The sequence below is a fragment of the Zingiber officinale genome, chromosome 1A (assembly GCF_018446385.1).
Source record: "Zingiber officinale cultivar Zhangliang chromosome 1A, Zo_v1.1, whole genome shotgun sequence".
NCBI classification, from domain to species: Eukaryota; Viridiplantae; Streptophyta; class Magnoliopsida; order Zingiberales; family Zingiberaceae; genus Zingiber; species Zingiber officinale.
In genome coordinates, this window is record NC_055987.1 from 48,064,943 (window position 1) to 48,085,048 (window position 20,106).

Genomic DNA, 20,106 nt, shown 5'->3' on the forward strand with positions numbered 1-20,106 from the left:
GATATGGGAGCAACCACCACCGACCAGACAAAGTCTTTTAAGGAAAGTTAATATTTAATTTCCTTATATAACTCTAGGTTAACCAAAAGGAACAATCAAATCACAAGGAAAAAAGGAAAAGAACACAACATCGAAATTAAATTCGAAAAACAAGAATCGAATGCCTCTTGTATTTGGTATTTATACAAAGAAAAATTAACTAGTATGATGCGGAAATTAAATACTAGTTATACCTCTTCCATGTATGCTAAAAATCTCGAGATCTTCTGCCGTATCCCTCGCCTCCTCTTGGACGTCATGTGGGCGACGATCCTCCAAGACGAACACCACCCGGAGAGCTTCTCCTCCTTCTCTAGAATTCGGCCACCACCACCACAAAGGAGCAAAAGAGAGCAAAGGGAAGAGAGGGAGAGGGGCCGGTCACTTGATGATCTCCAACAACACAATATCAATTGTTATATTTTTCAAGGCCTCCCCTTCCCCCCTTTTTATATTAGTTTCCCAATGGAAAATTATGGAAAGAGTTTTATAAAAAATTAGACTCATTCCTATTTCCTTTTAATTTTTTCTTTTTCTTTCCTTTTAATTAATCAATCCTAGATTGATTTATTAATTAAACAACTATTTGTTGATGTTTAATTATTTGGCCAGCCCCTTGCTTGGGCACCAAGCAAGGTGGCCGGCCACTTATTAAAAGGGAAAGAAAGAAATTTTTTTTTATAAAATTTAAAAGAAGAAAACTTCTAATAAAATTTTACAAACTCTTTTTTTTTTCTAATGTGGATATTAAAAGGAAAGTTTTAAAATTTAAAACCATGTTTTAAAATTTAAAACATCTCTAATAATATTTCTTTTTTAAAAGAAAGTTTTATAAATTTTACAACTCTTTTTTAAAACCTTGTAGCCTAATTTAAATTAGGAAAATTTTATAAATTTTTAAAATCTCTCTTTTTACAAATTGTAAATATCTGAGAAAATTTAAAAATTTAAAAACAACCTTCCTAATTTAAATATTGCGGCCGACCCCCTTTCCCAAAGCAAGGGCCGACCACTTCTAGAGAATATGTGGCCGGCCATTGCTTGGTCACCAAGCAATGTACCGGCCCCTTCTTGGACACCAAGATAGGCTTTTCTTTGGATGGACTTGAGGCTTTATTGAGGCTACAATAGGAACCTAGAGGAGAAATTGGTTTTGGCCTTCCGATGAGCTTGAGTATCCCGTGCTCGCCCCGAACACACAACTCAAGTTCATCGATAATAACTCATTCCATGAGAGAGTTATTACCGCACTACCGCACCAATCCCAAATTACATTATGGGCTCCTTCTTATCTGTTGGTTAAACCTAGGAAAACGTACCAGTTCCACTGTACAAAAATTTTTATACAAGCGTCGAACCTTTCCTTAAATAACATATTGTGTTCTTTAGAAGTTAAATTAGGAATCGCAGACGGAACTTAACATCATTGATTCCAAATTTAACTTATCTGTTCTTAATGGTTTAGATTTGAATCGCAAGCGGAACTTAACACTATTGATTCAAATCTACCTAGGTTATTAATTCCATAAATATTAATTTCCAAAATTGGCTTCCAGGACTGCATGGCGAGGCACATGACCTTCTTGGATATGGGAGCAACCACCACCGCCTAGGCAAAGCCTTTTAAGGAAAGATAATATTTATTCCCTTAAATAACTCTAGGTTAACCAAAAGGAACAATCGAATCACAAATTCAAAAAAGAAGAAAACACAAAATCGAAAAATAAATTCGATAAACTAGATCTAATTACCTCTTGTATTTAGAATTCATACAAAGAAAAATAACTAGTATGATGCGGAAGAAAAATACTAGTTATACCTTCTCTTTGTAAGCTAATGACCTCGAGATCTTCTGCCGTATTCCTCGCCTCGCCTTGGACGTCGTGTGGGCGACGATCCTCCAAGATGAACACCACCCAAAAGCTTCCTCCTTCTTCTTCTAAAATCCGGCCACCACCACTACCAAGGAGAAGAGAGCAAAGGGAGAGGAAGAAGGGAGAGGGCCGGCCACACCAAGAGATCACCCAAGCAAAAGAATAAGAGTTGTGTCTCATGAAGCCTCCTCACCCCTTCTTTTATATTACTTGCCCAAGGCAAATAAGGAAAAACCTTTTACAAAAAATAAAATCATCCAAGAGTTTTTCCTTTTTCCCTTTTTATTTTTCCTTTTCTTTCCTCTTGATTGAATCAATCACCAATCAATGGTTATGATCAATCCTATTTGGTTTAGGATTGAATTTGGTTTAATCCTATTGGCCAGCCCTTGCTTGGGCACCAAGCAAGGTGGCTGGCCACAATTAAAAGGAAAGGAAAAATAATTTTTTAAAAATTTTACAAGAAGAAATCCTCTTATAAAATTTACAAGCTCTCTTTCCTAAAGTATGAGTTAAAAAATGAAAGTTTCTAAAAATTAAAACCATGTTTTAAAATTTAAAAACTCTCTTATAAAATTTCCTTTTTTAACATGGTGATAGAAAATTTAAATTTTAAAACTTCTTTTCCTTTTTTTTTCTTAAACCATAAGGATGGTTAAAAAAGGAAAGTTTTAAAATCTTTTAAACTCTCTATTTAAACATGTGGCCTAATTCAAATAAGGAAAGTTTTAAAAATTAAAATCTCTCTTTTAAAACTTATAGTTTTCTACAAAGAGAAGATTTTAAAAAATTCAAAACAACGCTCCCTTTTTGAATTATTATGGCCGGCCCCTACAAGCTTAGTCACCAAGCTATAGGGCCGGCCCCTTTGAAGAGGATATGGCCGGCCATTGCTTGGTCACCAAGCAATGGTCTGACCCCCTTCTTGGACACCAAGAAGAGCCTTACATTTGGATGGACTTGAGACTATAATGAGGCTACGACAGGGACCTAGAGGAGAAATTGGTTTTGGCCTTCTGATGAGCTTGAGTATCCCGTGTTCGCCCTGAACACACAACTCAAGTTCATCGATAATAACTCATTCCACTAGAGAGTTATTACCGCACCAATCCCAAATTACATTATGGGCTCCTTCTTATCATGAGTGTGTTAGTCTCCCTGTATTTAAGATTACGAATGTCCACTAATTAAGTAAGTTACTGACAACTCACTTAATTAATATCTAGCTCCAAGAGTATTACCACTCAACTTTATTGTCATGTTGGACTAGGTCCACCTGCAAGGTTTAACATGGCAATCCTTATGTGCTCCTCTTGGGGACATTCTCAACCTAGATAACTAGGACACAGATTCCTTCTATAATCAACAACACACACTATAAGTAATATCATTTCCTAACTTATCGGGCATATTGATTTATCGAGCTAAACCTCACCCTTTGATAAATCAAAGAAATAAATATTAAATATATGTGCTTGTTATTATATTAAGATTAAGAGCACACACTTCCATAATAACTAAGGTTTAGTTCTTTTACTAAGTCAGTACAAAAAGAACATACCTAAATGATCCTACTCAATACACTTAAAGTGTATTAGTGTAATTTATTAGTCAAGATAAACTAATACTTTATTACACTATGACTATACTGATAGTTTGTTCCTTTCTATCTTAGTCGCGAGCAACTGTTTATAATTTATAGAGAACCGACAACATGATCTTCGGAGTGTGACACCACACTCCATGTTGTCTACTATATAAATTAATTGAACAATTATATTTAATAAATAAATACAGATATTAACCAATGTGATTCTAAATGTTTACAAAAGCTAGACTTTTAGTATACACTCCAACATTATCATGAGTGTGTTAGTCTCCCTGTGTTTAAGATTACAAATGTCCACTAATTAAGTGAGTTACTGACAACTCATTTAATTAATATCTAGCTCCAAGAGTAGTACCACCCAACTTTATTGTCGTGTTGAACTAGGTCCACCTGCAGGGTTTAACATGGAAATCCTTATGAGCTCCTCTTGGGGTCATTCTCAACCTAGATAACTAGGACACAGATTCCTTCTATAATCAACAACACATACTATAAGTAATATCATTTCCCAACTTATCGGGCATATTGATTTATCGAGCTAAACCTCACCCTTTGATAAATCAAAGAAATAAATATTAAATATACATGCTTGTTATTATATTAGGATTAAGAGCACACACTTTCATAATAACTAAGGTCTAGTTCTTTTACTAAGTCAGTACAAAAAGAACTTACCTAAATGATCCTACTCAATACACTTAAAGTGTATCAGTGTAATTTATTAGTCAAGATAAACTAATACTTAATTACACTACGTCTATTCTGATGGTTTGTTCCTTTCCATCTTAGTCGTGAGCAACTATTTATAATTTATAGAGAACCGACAACATGATCTTCTAAGTGTGACTCCACACTCCATGTTATCTACTATATAAATTAATTGAACAATTACATTTAACAAATAAATATAAGCATTTGACCAATGTGATTCTTTATTTCAAAATAAATGTGTATAAAATCTAAACTTTTAAGTATACACTCCAACAATGATAATCAAATCATTTCGCTACCAGAGTGTCTTTCAGCGCGCCCTTGGTACTTTTTCCTTCTGAATAGTCAGCTACCAATACATAGTTTTTGAAAAGAAACCGCTAAGTGCTTGGGTTGTAGAGAAGAGTACGGATGGCCTTAATGAAAAGGGAGAGTGGGTGAAAATAGGACTTAGGTCCAGTCAATCGGCTACGCCTCCTTCGACTAGACTTGAAGGGGTATGGTGTGTAATAAGTGGACCTAGGAAATGAACTGGTAGTCAAAGTCAAGGTGACATGGCAGTCAAAGTCAAGGCAACGTGGCAGTCAAAGTCAGGATAGAAGTATACTGCCCAGCTAGCTTTATGGTTTGCCCGGTATCAAGGCTCTCGGGTCTAGCTCGATCGAATTATAAGTCATATGGGAGAGGACCGATTGACTAAAATAAAGGTCGGTCAAGCCTAAAGCATTTAGCCCCATCAAGCTCTATGTGAGCTCGGCCGGATGAAAAACCAGCCAGTCCTAAAGCACTTAGCATCATAAATCTTTATGTGCGCTTGGCTGGATGAAAGACCAACTGGGCCTAAAACACTTAGCATCATAAATCTCTTTATGCGCCTGACCGGATGAAAAACTAGCCAGACCTAAAGCACTTAGCCCTACAAAGCTCTATGTGCGCCTGACAGGATGAAAGACCAGCTAGGCCTAAAACACTTAGCATTATAAATCTCTATGTACACCCAGCCGGATGAAAGACCAATTGGGCCTAAGCACTTAGCCCCACAAAGCTCTATGTGCGCCTAGCGGGATGAAAGACCAGCCGATCCTAAAGCACTTAGCATCATAAATCTCTATGTGCACCCGATTAGATGAAAGACCAGCCGAGCCTATAGCACTTAGCATCATAAATCTCTTTATGCGCCCTGCCGGATGAAATACCAGTCGGGCCTAAGGCACTTAGTAGCATAAATCTCTATGTGTATGTGCTTGACCAGCTGATAGACCGGCCAAGTCTAAAGCACTTAACCTCATAAATCTTTATGTGTGTCCGACCGGATGAATGACCAGTAGGGCTTGAGGCACTTGGCCTTATAAATCTTTCCGTATATGCCTAGCCAGATGAAAGGTCGGCTAGGTTTGAGGTAGTTAACTTTATAAAGCTCTTCCTACACGGATAGCCATGAAGCCGACTAGAATTAAGAAACATAGTTGCATACTTACTTCCAAATGGATCTTCAATACACGCAGTTTATCAGAAGGTCGCTTGAATGGATTTCTAGCATGCTTAATGTATCATATAAATCTCTGACTAAGTTTTTGATATCATTCAATACATAACAAAGTAACTTAATGCAAGGACGGGAATAAGGATGATCGACCTTGTTAGACGGTCGAGATACATTCAGCAAACAAGCAACAGATAATATTTTAACGACTTGTTAGAATTGTCAGGGAATATTCCTTTGAGACCTCCTTCGGAAGTTATCTTGTTTCACATTAGTCGACCATTTATGACAGCATATTCCTATAATGGAAAAGATAGAGCACTGGCTAGGTGGCATCAAGGTTGACCGTGAGAAGACTTCGAGCAGGAAGAACCTATCACGATCGAGCTTGTGTGTCAAAGAGAAGATCTAAAGGAAGAAAATGTTAGTAACTGGATTAGGGAGGGGTTCCTGGTGCAGACACTTCGACACTCAAGTCAGATAAATGGTGGAGGAAGAAAATGAAAAACATAAATGATGAACAATGAACTTTGATAGCAGAGCTTGCCTACGCATGTAGGTGGAGACCCCTTATGTACTGCTATTTTCTCTCTACATGAATATTAATGCATTTTCAAAATATAACCGACTATTCTGATATTCTAACAACCTTCCTAAAATAGACCCACCATTTCTGTACTTTTAAAGGTAGAAACTTCGGTCGTACGGATTACAAAGAGCATATTCCCTTGATTCTCTGACTACAGTTACACAAAATACCAAAAAAGGAATATTAGGTCTTTGGGCTGATGGACTAATAATACACTTTGATAGTAGGCCGATCAAGCCCCCTCTAATGTTTGGTCAAACCTCATTCTCGAATGAAGTCAGGTCGGCTAAGGAATGTTGACCATCTTGAGGATCAGACTCTTTGAGGACTCGATGTCCTTGAGAGCTCAACATCCACTCGGACAAGGAGTCTGTGTTGGTGTAAGAAGTACCAGATGATCAAACTTAAGTTTTGATAATGACAAAGGATTCAAAGTTAAGGTTTATTGTTGTTTTAACAAGTCAAACCAAGTGTGTAGGAAAGTCCTAATTGATCTAAGACAAGATAAATGTCCTGATTAAGGCTAGGAAAAGAAGTCCTAGTGGACACTAGATAGGTGAAAAGTCTTAGTTGTGATTGGGCAAGGAAGTCCTGGTCTGGAGGAATGGATGAAGTCTTGGCAGGTAGAGGACATCAAGCAAAAATCTTAGGGTCGAGAACATTAGATGAAAGTCCTGGGGGTCGCAGACACTAGGTGGAAGACTAGATGGGTCAAGATTTGGACGTTTAACGGAAAGTCCTAAAGTCTCGGATACTGAGCAAAAGTCCAAACAACCTAGAGGACTAGTTTACCATCAAATAAACTCTCCTGAGAGGAGTAGGTGAGGATGCGTTTCCTGTTGAGGGAACAGTAGGCGTCAATTCGACCTAGGATTTTATAGAAAGTCTGAACCAGATAGTCCTAAGACTGCCAAAATACTATATTTTTATCATGCTAACTCTGTTTTATAGGGTATTCTTTTATATTTGGATTAACATGCTTTGTAGGGTTAAAAGTTGCAAAAATTAGCCTTTGATGAACAGTGTCCAAGGCGCCTCAGAGGTGCTTGAAGGTGCCTCGAATCCGCGTGGAAGGTGTCTTGGATAAGGCGGAGGTGCCCTCACATAGATAAACCTTGAGGAAAAGGTTTTCACCATGGGGAGTTGACCTATAGCGTATGGAAGGCGCACAGAAGCATTGGAGGTGCCCTTAGAGCTCATGGAAAGTTCCCTCAAACGGATAAAAGGAGCAGGTTGTGGAGGTTATCGAGACTGAAGATTAGGGGATAATCTTTTCAGCCGGAGGCGCCTTGGGTAAGCTTGGAGGCTCCCTCAATGCTCCATAAAAGCACTATTCCGCCATATTATTATGCAGAACTTCAATTCAAGATTGCTACGATTTCTCTCTTGGGCGCTGCTCCAAAGATGACTCTACGACGTTGTAATATGACTCCAATGACAGAAAGCCCAGAACTTCTAATCCTTAGTTGTCAATATCATTTCATTAATAGCACTTAAATTATTATACTTATACTTATTTGAAACTATTAGTGGACTACCCGTTGAGATGTATACTGTAAGCCTAGATTTTGTATGAACATCTGTTTTGAAATATTTTGAAATGAGAATCACTTTGGTCAAATGTTTGCATTTAATATTTATATATATATCAATGCAGTTGTCTATTTAATTTATATTGTAGATAACATGGTGTGCGGTGCCACACAGAAGATCATGTTATCGATTCCTTATAAATTATAAATAGTAGCTCACAACCAAAATGGATTGGGACAAATCATTAGAACAATTGTAGTATAATTTGGTATTAGTCTATCTTGACTATGAAATTACACTAGTATATTATGTGTGTATTGAGCATGACCGTTTGAGGTAGTTTGATTTGTACTGACTATATAAAAGAACATAACCTTTGTTATTATGGATGTGCACCCTTTTAATCCCTATATAATAACAAACACATATACTTAGTATTTATTTCTTTAACCTATCAATAGGTGAGATTTATTCGTTAAATCAATAGGCCCGATGAGTTGAGAAAAGTACTGTTTATATGGTGTGTTGTTGATTATAGAAGGAATCTGTGTCCTAATTATTTAGGCTAATGATGCCTCCTTGAGGAGCTCATAAGGATTATCATGTAAATCCTGTAGGTGGACTTAGTCCGACATGATAATAAAGTTGAGTGGTACTCTTCTTGGGATCAGATGTTAATTAATTGAGTTGTCAGTAACTCAATTAATTAATGGGCATACGATATCTTAAACACAGGGAGATTAACACACTCATGATAAGAAGGAGCTCATATTGTAATATGAGATTGATGCGGTAGTTCAATAATAACCCTTTAGTGGTATGAGTTATTATTGATGGACTTGAGTTGAGTGTTCGGGCTGAACACAGGAAGCCTAAGCCAATCAGGAGGCCTAAACCAATTTTTCCTCTAGGTCCCTGTTGTAGCCTCTATATAAAACCTCGCATCCACCCATCTAGTAGAGTTTTGTTTTTGGTTAATCCTCCTTTCTAGGGTCGGCGCCACCTCCATCCCTTGCTAGGGTCGGCGCCACCTCCACCTCCTTGCTATAGTCGGCGCCACCTCCACCTTGCTAGGGCCGGCGGCTCCTCCACCTTGCTAGGGTCGGCGGCTCCTCCATCTTGCTAGGGCCGGCGGCTCCTCCACCTTGCTAGGGTCGGCGGCTCCTCCTCCTTGCTAGGGCTGGCGGCTCTTGCTTTCCTTGGTGGACGACGGCTTGGAAAAGAAGAAGAAGAGATGAAGGCATCTCATCCTAGAGCTTCTCTTGGTGGTCGGGGGTTTGGAAACAAAGAAGGGAAGGGTGTTTGTTATCTTGGTAGATCGTCGCCCACACGACGTCCAAGAAGAGGAGAGGAATACAGCAGAAGATTAAGAGGGCTTTGGCTACAAAGAAAAGGTGTAACTAGTTCTTTGATTCCGCTGTGCAATTAGTTTAGTTTTCTTTGTATCGATCCTGAATACCAACACAAGAGGTCAGCGATCTTGTATTTCGATCAAGGTGTGGTTTGATCCATCAAGAACTTGCTTGATTGATCAAACACATGTCTGATCGAATATGCGGGTTGCTAGGAAAAGTTCTGTACTTGTACAATTTTTGTACAGGGGAAATTGAAACAGAACGAAATTTCAACGCCTTCATACCCAACGAAAGCGATCATCGATCGCGAACCTTGGAGTAGGAATCATCATAGGCTATGAACCAAAGTAAAAGAAAAATATTAGCGCTTGTTTTCTTTTGCTACATTCTTTTTCTTTATTTTGTTTACTCTGAATGTTTTACAAAATTGTGAAAAAGACATGAGCACTAACCGCTCCCCTCCTTCTAGCACTTTCGATCCTAGAGTCTGGTCAAGCCGTATGTCTAGTATATTCAGTTAGGCCTAGATGACTCAGTTCTGTATTGAACTAAGATGGCTCGGGATTTCATCGAGTTGGGGTAACTCGGGATCCAATCGGACAAAAGGTCCAATTGGCTAAACTTATTCGGCTGAGCCACGTGATTGTGCTAGCCCTGAGTTTGACTTCTCCTTGACTTTGACCATTACATCAGCCAGCTTGCATGACTTCGACCCTACATATATATATATATATATATATATATATATATATATATATATATATATATATATATATATATATATATATATATATATATATATATATATATATATATATAAAAGGAGCACCAAACGATCGAACTTATAGTTTGATAATAGCAAAGGGGTTCAAAATTAAGTTATCTTGTTGTCTAACAAGTTGAACTAAGTGTGTAGGAAAGTTCTAAGTGATCTTAGGCAAAGGAAAGTCCTAACTACGGTTAGGCAACGAAATCCTGGTTCGGGGGACTGGGCGAAGTCTTGGTGAGTTGAGGACTTTGGGTGAAATCCTAGAGTCGAGGACTCTAGGTGAAAATCCACGGGGTCATGGACATCAGGTGAAAGATTGGACGAATTGTGGAGTGGATGTCCAGCATGGAGTCCTGAAGTCTGAAACGATGTGTAAATGTCCAGACAGTCTGGAGGACTAGTCTGAGAAAATTTAATTCTCCTGAGAGGAGTAGGTGAGAGTGCGTTCCCTGAAAAGGGAACAGTGGACGTCAGTCCGACCTACAGTTTCTGTGAAACTCAAAGTTAGGACCAGCAGTCTGAAGGCTGTCAAAACTTGTCTTTCTTTAAATATTATTGCCCGAACTAACGTTGTTTTGCAGAAAGTGGAAGCTAGAAACATGGTGGTCCAAGCGCTCAAAGGGGGTCTAGGCATCCGAACTCTAGGTGCTCAGAGGGGGTCCGAGCGTCCAGACTTTGGGTGCTTGGGATGCCTCAGCGAAGGGGCGCCCTGGCAGGGTGCCTGGTCGAGCACCCTAGCAAGGTGCCTGGTCAAGCACCCTGGCGATCTTAGCACCCAGACAACCAAATTTCATCGACTTGTTGAGCTGGAATGCGACGATTGGCCAACCCACGTCAGCGGTCCAGGCACCCGGAAGGGGTTCGGGTACCCGAACGTGGATAAACTTCATGGATGAAGTTTTGACAAGAGCACACCATGTCAACAAGGTCCAGGTGCTCGGGAGGGGATCCAGGCGCTAGGGAGGGGATCAAGGTGCTCGGAATGGGCTATAAAAGAAGTTTCGACCTGTGGCTCAACAACAACATTTTGAACAACTTTCGATTCTTCGTGCTACATAGAAAAAGGCTCCTTGACACCCAAAAGATGCTTTGACGATGACTGCACTAAAGATCTAATCATCCAAGTCGTTGGTATTATTTTTATTCAAGTTACTTGTGTTTAAATTGTAATCATCTATTGTAACTTTCTGATTAATTAGTATTTGTCCAACGAAAGCATTCTCATGTGTGAGCTTTAGAGTAGGAGTTGTCACATGCTCTGAATCAAGTAAATCTTGGTCGAGTTAGCATTGTTCTTTTATCTCTTTCTTTATTCCGTTGGCTTTACTCTCTCCGATTGTTTTAAAACGAACGTGAAATCCATGAGCGCTATTCACCTCCCCCCCCCCACACCCAATCTAGCCCATCTTGATCCTACAGAGGCACCCACGCACACCGCACACAAATGGCGCCCAGGATATCAAATTCGTGTGTGTGTGTATTGATATCCTGGGCGACTTACTTGGCATAATTGTAGGTGACATCCCCACATAGATCTTCTGAAGTGACCAATATTAAATTTTTTTATTCTCCTCTCTCATCTATATACAATTCTCTTCTCTCTCCTGCATACAAAGTAGTGTTGTTTTACTTTTTTTTTAAAAAAAAATTCACCAATGTGGTGCTGTTTTGAAATCAAAACTGCACCGTGCTATAGCACCAACGTGGTATTATTTTCAAAACAACACCACTTTACGGTGCTAATTTTTTCACCACACAGTACTATTTTTTTTTCAAAATAGCACCAATATGGTATTGTTTTGAAAAAAAATAGTACCACGTTGGTGTTGTCACGTTGTGGTGCTATTTTTTTTTACCATGCGTGCTATTTTTTTGAAAAACAACACTCCTTGGTGCTATTCTTTTAAAAACAGCACCACATTGATGTTGTTTTGAAAATAACAGTACCATATGGTGAAGAAAACAACACTACAACATGGTGCTATTTTTCAAAACAGTATTGGTGTTGTTTCGTTGGTGTTATTTTAACAAAATGACAGCACGTAGTGAAAAAAATAGCACTACGACGTTGTTGTTGTTGTTTTAAAAAAATAGCACTATTTTGTATACAAGAGAGAGATTTGTATAGAGGAGAGTAAAAAGAATCGCATGCAGATAAGAGAAAAAAATATAAAATTCAATATAAATGGGATGTCACCCACGGTTATACAGGATAAGTTGGCCAAGATATTATATATATATATATATATATATATATATATATATATATATTATAATTATTCTCCTACTAATCCCTTAATCTATTCATATTTCCTTTTTCTTTTAAAAAATATTTAGAATCATTAATTAGTTTTAATTTAAAAAATCATTATTGATCTTAAAAAATTTCAAGTTTGATCAAATTTATACCTTTTTAATCTATCAATATATTTCTTTATTGTCTTGTTAATTCTATTTAAGCTTTTTAACTTTTTAAATATTTTAAAATATAAAAAGCTAGCATGTGAAATAGAATGAGTACAGCACACAAGTAAGACAACAATATTTTAAAAATATATATATCCAAAATCTTTTGTTATGTCGCTCCAAAATTTAGAATCTTTTATTCTATCCAAAGCATTGTCTCCACTTGTGCATCCCATTTTATATCAAATATATATAATTGCACTCTTAATGCCCCTTGAATTTATCAAAAAAATTAAAATATAAAAAATTATTACTGGTATTAAAATTTTCAAATTTCTTCTAAATTTACATAATTATACTCCTAATGATTTCATAAATGCATCCTTAAATTTTTTAAATTTCAAGCTTTTTAAATATATAAATTATATTTTTTTCCTTATTAATTCTATTTAAATTACAAAAAATGTGAATGAAGGACTCCAATAAGCCAAGCAAGACAATAATGTCGAAACAAAAAATAAATATTATCGAAAAGGCTAGCAAACATACGCATGTGATCCCCCAAGCAACTTCTGGGGGGCGGATCCACCTCCAAGCAACTTCTGAAAACTCCAATCTCTTGGATCTTGACTCTTTTGCTCCTTTCTCGCCCGTTCAATTCTGGAGTCCCACACACCTCTCCTTTCACTATCGAATCCATTAAATTCAATCCTTATCTTCCTTCTCCAGGCAGACTCAGCCATGTGCCCATGAACATTTCTGCCCTGCTAAAATCTAAACTATTCATTTGTCTTTGACTAATCAATCATTGACCATATAATCATTCCCTGTTAACTGCTATATTACTGGAAGATCTTTCATAAATTACCTGATTAAGCGACCAAATCTATTGCGCCATCATCAGATTCTCTGCGCCGTGCTGTAACTTGTACATTGGAGTCAGAACTGAAGCGCGCACGAATCTCCACTCTCGCTACGGTCATATTTTTTGAACCTCTGATTCCATGAGCGACCTCGACCGTCTGTTGGATCAGGCGAATCTACCCCGTGATTCGAGATCCCGTCACCGTAACAGGTGCGCTTACCTCCCTGGCGTCGCCGTCTTCCCTGGCGCTCCGCGTCAGTCCACCTGGAAAGGTTAAGTTTGGCGGGAGGTGACTGCAAGCGAGATTTTGGACTCTCACGGAGGAAGAGGTTCTTCGTCCGTCTGCGGGAGTGATAGAGAGCCAGAGATCCGTGCGATAGCGAGGGGTACGAGTGGAGGGAGAGAGGAGGAGAAGCAGGAGGAAGGTTGTGAGCGAGGCGAGAAGAGAGGAGGACATGGCGGCTCACGTTAATGCCGGCCGCCGTCTTGTCGCGCTGGTGCTGGCGGTTTGCCTGTCGTGCGGTGTCGCGGCTCGCGTCGGCGGGCCGGAAGGGAGGCAGCGGTTGCAGATTGGGCGGCACCTCAAGAGGCTCAACAAACCCCCAGTCAAGAGCATCAAGGTGCTTGGCTGTGCCCCTTTTCTAGTTTTCCTTTTCATAGATTTTTTTCCCCTTTTCCCTTCTCTTTTGTTTACTGATCTGACGCGATCAAATTTTGGTCGAAATCTTTCAAATTTTTGTCTGTTTCAGTAAAAACTGGTCTTAGTTCGCCAGATGTTCTTCACCTCTGTTTGAAATTTGGGATTTTTCATCTTCAGTGATCTGTATAGGTAGAATACACTTGGTTTAGAATGGCAATATCTCGATGTCTCAGCTTGTTGTACTCAAGAATGCAACTTTTTAGTATCTTTTGAGGATTGTGCAACTTTGATGAACACCTTTAATGTAGAGCTATCCTTCCTTCAAAAGATTTAGATCTTCATGTTTAATTTATTCGCTTGTTCAATGATGGTTCTTTAATTGTTCTCCTTACTGAATAAGCAGAGTCCAGATGGAGATATCATAGACTGCGTGCATGTGGCTCACCAACCAGCTTTCGATCATCCTTTGCTCAAGAACCACACTATCCAGGTTCGCCGTTTAATACTCCCCAATTCCCCTACTTTTCAATCCCCTTTATCAGTTTAATAACCTTACTGAATTCTTTCTTGCTAAATTCTTTTAGACGAGACCAAATTTCCACCCAGAAAACCTGTTTGATGACGACAAAGTAGCATCTCAGAAGAAAACTCCCTCCGGGGTTCAGCTGTGGCACCAAAATGGGAGATGCCCGGAGGACACCGTTCCTATCAGGAGAACCAGTAGGGCTGACGTGTTAAGGGCTAGCTCCATCAAGAGATACGGGAGGAAGAAGCATAAAAGCATTCCCAACCCCCTGTCTGTTGAGCCAGACCTTCTCAATGAGAATGGACACCAGGTATCTATATACCTCATGCGCAGTAATGAAATCAATGTCTCCTTTCTCATTCGATTTGTGTTTGTGTTTCTCGAGTAGCATGCCATTGCTTACGTAGAGGGAGACAAATACTACGGAGCAAAGGCAACGATCAACGTTTGGCAGCCAGGTATCCAGCAAACTAATGAGTTCAGTCTCTCCCAGCTCTGGATTTTAGGGGGCTCTTTCGGGGAGGATCTCAACAGCATCGAAGCTGGTTGGCAGGTATATATATAGATATATATGCTTCCCTTCTTCACGTAAGAGAAGGGTTTACGCTACCATCAACTACTGGTGCGTTTCAGGTCAGCCCAGATCTGTATGGAGACAATAATACCAGACTGTTCAGTTATTGGACTGTAAGTTCAATGCCCAGCCCCTTTCTCTCTGAGAATTGCAACAATGATTTGTTGGATTTATACTAGTTTTTCTCCTGTGGAATTTCAGAGTGATGCATATCAAGCAACTGGCTGCTACAACCTACTCTGCTCTGGATTCATTCAAGTAAACAATGAGATCGCAATGGGCGCCAGCATCTACCCGATCTCCAACTACGACGGTTCACAGTATGATATAAGCATTCTCGTCTGGAAGGTACATTCGAGAACCGATCAAGCAGCTATTCTTAAAGTGACTTTTTGGCTTAATCTGTCGGAACGATGCACGGCCGTGCAGGATCCTAAGGAAGGGAACTGGTGGTTGCAATTTGGGAGGGACTATGTGTTGGGCTATTGGCCTTCTTTCCTCTTCTCGTACCTGGCCGACAGTGCATCGATGATCGAATGGGGTGGGGAGGTGGTGAACTCGGAGCCGGACGGCGAGCACACTTCGACTGAGATGGGCAGCGGCCACTTCCCTGAAGAAGGGTACAGCAAAGCGAGCTACTTCAGGAACATTCAGATAGTCGACGGATCGAACAATCTGAGGGCTCCGACCGGGGTTGGTGCCTTCACGGAGCAGTCGAACTGCTACGACGTGCAGAACGGAAACAATGGCGAATGGGGGCAGCACTTCTACTACGGAGGACCGGGTAGAAACTCAAATTGCCCGTAGAGGAAACAGCTCATTAATTCCTTTAACACTCGTATAACATTCGGGCAGTTGTTAGTAGTAGCGCTGCTGTTCCTTTGACTCCTAGGCAATTGTGAAAAGTAGTGTCCTTTATTGGTTCTGGGTTGGTTCTTCTCTGAGCGGTGCTGTTCTCCCGGACAAAGCTGAGGAGATGAGATAGCATGGTTGCTAAGAGAAACCAACAGGGTTTCTGATAGTAGTGTTTTCGTGCATTTGTTCTGTCCTTGATTCTATTTGTTTAGGCATTAATGGTGTTGTGGGTTAACAAATGATATTGTTGTATTTATCACTTTTGTAGCGATGATTCATGCTGTGGCTGAATCTGTACTCTGAGCTGTCTATTCTCGTCCTTTGGTAAAATTTGTCCTTCCAAGGTGGAAAGAAAATGATTACCTCTGGAAACGCCGATGGATGAGTTATCAATGAGTTGACGTCTATATAGACTTAACTATCATTCGTTAGGCTACCAGAAGACAGTAAGGAACACTACAAAAAAAATAAGGTATTTTGGGACAAAATTAGGGACGAATTTTAAAAAAAAATTCGTTCCAAAAATTTTAGGGACAAAATTTGGGACGAAAATTTTTTCGTCCCAAAATGGTTGATGTCAACTTTTGGAACGAATTAGGGATTGTTGCAAATTTGGGAACGAATTTGGGGACGAATTTGGCGACGAATAAAATTTTCGTCCCCAAATTCGTTGCAAAAAAATATACAAATTTGCAACGAAAATTATTTTTGTTGCAAACTTAGGAACAAATTTGGGGACGAATTCACATAAATTTTCTGCCAAATTTGTCTCTAGTTTTGCAACAAATTTGGGGACGAATTCGGTGACAAATTATATTTTGTTGCCAAATTTGTCCCTAATATTGCAACGAATTTGGGGACAAATTCGGTGACAAAATTTTTTTTGTTGCCATTTTTGTTCCTAAGTTTGCAACGAATAATAAATTTGTTGCAAAACTGGCAACGAATTTGGCAACAAAAACTTGCCAAATTCTTTGATAATCATAAGATCAATTTTCGTCCCAGAATTCGTCCCAGATTCTGGGACGAATTTTGTGGATTCGTCCCAGATTCTGGGACAAATTTTATCCCAAATTACGATAGAATTGGGACAAATCATTTTCGTTGCCAAATTCGTCCCTATATCAAATATTTTTTCCAGCTTCAATTTATTTCTGCAATACAATCCAAATACATAAAAACCAAATTCAAATAACAAATAATATGCATTCAACACATCCTAATTTAACATTCAACACATCCTAATTTAACATTCAACACATCAACTCATAATTCAAAAAATATAAAGATTTCAACAAAGTTTATAAAATCCATCTTGTTCAACAAAGTTTATAAAATCCATCTTGTTCAACAAAGTTTACAAGTTCAACAACCCAATGTTTTATAAGTCCATCATCCATCCAACAACACTAAGAATACATATAGTCATCTTCGTGTGCCACAAAATCTTTGATCCCCATCAAATCTCCTTTGCCTACATAACAACAAACAAATAAACTAGATTATGTGTAACAAGAAAGATTGTAAATAGTATACGATATGGCCATGTAAAAAGAATAATTGGAAACAAAACATAAATGTGAAATTCCTTAAACATTCTAATAAAAGCCCTAATTCTAATAAAAGTCATATTTACCAACGATATGAATCATCCATGTCATAGCAACGGTAAATAAAATTATAAGCATTATTTTGAAGCTAAGTACATGTATCGTAACTATGATACAACCTAATATAATTGGCACATCATATAGAGAGAAAAAGAGAGAGATCTTGTGAAGTATGGTATTAGGGTTCAAATTTTCTCACTTAGTTAACTTTATTTTTCATTTTAATTTGCTGAATTTATAGTTTTGTCTTTGGTTGGTATTTAATGTAAACTAAAGGATGTTTAAAATAATTGTTCCTTTCATTGTGTTAACTAGTTGACAATTTCATATGAATAACTTTAGCACATTTTTAACAACTCTTTGCAAAATATTAAGGTAGGAGGATGCATCGTTATCTAGTAAAGAATTTTAGAATAGTGTGATGTAATTCTAGATGAAATATAGAACTTTTATGTATCTATATAGTTTTGAGACTGTACATAGATCAAATTCAGAACTTTTATGCATCATTATCATTGAAGACAAAACAAGAAAGAGCAACTTATCAAAAAGAAGGAACACAATTAAACAACTATTTAAAGCTAACTTTAACATAATTATTTAAAGTTAACTTTATATAATTAAACAACTATAACATAATTATTTAAAGCTAACTATATATATAGATCAGAAATGCATATTAATGAACTTAGGAATACCGAAAAGAGGTGAACAAATACAGTTGTCTTCAACTACAGTGAGATCACACCAAATTGAGACCTGCACAAACAACATTATCAAATCAGGACAAAAATAAAGTTAGAGTATTAGAGACTTCATTCATATTGCCTAGTTAGAGACTCCAAACGAACCTCTGGATTAGTAGCTCGAGAATCTCTATCAAAGTGCCTTCCTCTTTTTGTTCCTTTCTTCTTTTTATCTTTTTTACCCAAATCATTGGATTCATGTGCCAAAGTATGAGAACCATTTGATATTATAGATTGCTCCAAATTTATGCATTTCAGATATAGAGTTTGCCAGACAAACATTTTCCTTCTTTGAATTACAATACAAGCATAACTCAAGTAAATAACAGAATATGAAACATAATTGAAACAGAGTAAAATTGAGTTCACATTTTCAAAGAATCAACAAAGCTCCTACAACAATATGTTATTTATTGCTTCCATGTACCACATGAACCCAGCCAAACAATAAACCAATTAAACAACGAATAAAATACAACTGAACCCCACAACTTACCTTGAACCTTCTGCACCTTCTTCCTGACCTATCCTTACAACCTTCACAATGTATACGGACTATAAGAACACATGTCTGCAATTGAAAACATGTACTGATTAATACGCATGAAAGTCAATATTTTCTACAAATAATTCAATTATCATTTCATTAAAAAAAATAGAAACTAAAAATTAAAAACATATTATTGAAGAAATCACAATGAAATCCTGAACAATGTACTTGGTGTTGATTTCTTAGCAAAGATTTGGATATACCATTTTGATTAGTCATCTCGTCAAAGAGTCTCTGAGTTATCTGAAACGATTCTTAATAAATAAATGACAAATCTAAAATCATTTAACTGAGCTCTTACTAGTTTCTAGAACTAAAACCCTCATCAACGATCTCTAACCCTTGCAGAATCGAGGACAAATAAAACTAACCTTATTCATTGGCTTTGTAGGATCGAGGAGTTATCTTGGATAGCCATAAACCAGGGAAACAATACTGCAGAGGCAAATCAAGCATAAGAGAAGGCGCATATCAATGGTAAAGAGCAGAAAAGAGATCAATCCTAAGTCAAGTGCGAGAAATCAAACCAAATTTAGGAAAACAAGCATGTTTTTATAGGAAACTTACATCAAGATGCTGCTGCATGATCTTGGGCTTCTTCTTCAGCTGCAGAGGGAGACGGCGGTTAGCCACGGCAAGGCCCACGCCGGCGGCCAGACGCCGGCCAGCCAGCGCCTGGCAGTGTCCAGCCACATGCCGGACAGGCAGCGCCGCCGGGCAGGCAGCGCCTAGCGGCGGCCAGCACGCGCCGGAGAGAGGGAGATCCGAGAGAGGGAGATTCGAGAGCAGTGGGCTTACCAATCGAAAACCTTCCACGGCCGGAGATCAAGCGGTCGTCGCATATCACGCCGCCATAGTCGGTTGGAGATGTGGCCGAAACCCTGGAAATCGCAGGTTGGAAGGGGAACGGGGGAGAAAGAAATGGGGAAGAAAACAAGAATCGGAATGGGATATAGACATAGGGTTATTAGCATCAAAATTTTTTTGTTCCCAATTTCGACCCTAATCTGGGACGAATCCTGGATTCGTCCCAAAATCTGGGACGAATCCAGGATTCATCCCAGAATTTATTTATTTTTTTAATAAAAAAGGGAAAAAATCAAAAGGAATAAATACAGACCTAGAGACATCGGAATTTAATGAAACAAGTTTCTATGCGTTCGTATCATTGTCCTGATCGTAAATCTATCAATAAAAATATTTTTTACCAAATATATATATATTTGGAATTTTTTAATCCCAATTTGACCTTATTTGGTGTTAAAAATTCAAATTACTGAAAATAATAATTAAAAATTATGGATGATGACGTATTTACGATTAGCTCAATGATACGAATGTATAGAAACTTGTTTCATCAAATTCCGAGGTC

At 38.3% G+C, this 20,106-nt stretch overlaps 1 protein-coding gene and 1 long non-coding RNA gene across 2 annotated transcripts; one reads left to right on the forward strand and one right to left on the reverse strand.

The window, feature by feature from the left end:
* Positions 1-13,523: 13,523 nt before the first annotated feature.
* LOC122024556 lies at positions 13,524-16,125 on the forward strand. The gene is made up of 7 exons (XM_042583216.1): positions 13,524-13,853; positions 14,277-14,363; positions 14,458-14,709; positions 14,788-14,952; positions 15,033-15,086; positions 15,175-15,321; positions 15,403-16,125. Exons 1-7 carry the CDS (start codon positions 13,689-13,691, stop codon positions 15,778-15,780), a joined length of 1,248 nt encoding a protein of 415 aa, XP_042439150.1. The 5' UTR covers positions 13,524-13,688; the 3' UTR covers positions 15,781-16,125.
* Positions 16,126-18,139: 2,014 nt separating this feature from the next.
* LOC122024567 lies at positions 18,140-19,358 on the reverse strand. The gene is made up of 4 exons (XR_006123464.1): positions 19,302-19,358; positions 19,106-19,169; positions 18,290-18,755; positions 18,140-18,197 (listed from the first exon to the last, which is right to left on the reverse strand). It is a non-coding gene; the product is annotated as an uncharacterized LOC122024567 (long non-coding RNA).
* Between the last annotated feature and the right edge of the window lie 748 nt (positions 19,359-20,106).

Bases quoted from the DNA above. Each gene is read 5' to 3' on its own strand.
- LOC122024556 (XM_042583216.1), top strand. From the start codon at position 13,689: ATGGCGGCTCACGTTAATGCCGGCCGCCGTCTTGTCGCGCTGGTGCTG. The intron at 14,710-14,787 runs GTATCTATATAC...TTTCTCGAGTAG, and splicing joins TCAATGAGAATGGACACCAG to CATGCCATTGCTTACGTAGA. The intron at 15,322-15,402 runs GTACATTCGAGA...ACGGCCGTGCAG, and splicing joins TAAGCATTCTCGTCTGGAAG to GATCCTAAGGAAGGGAACTG.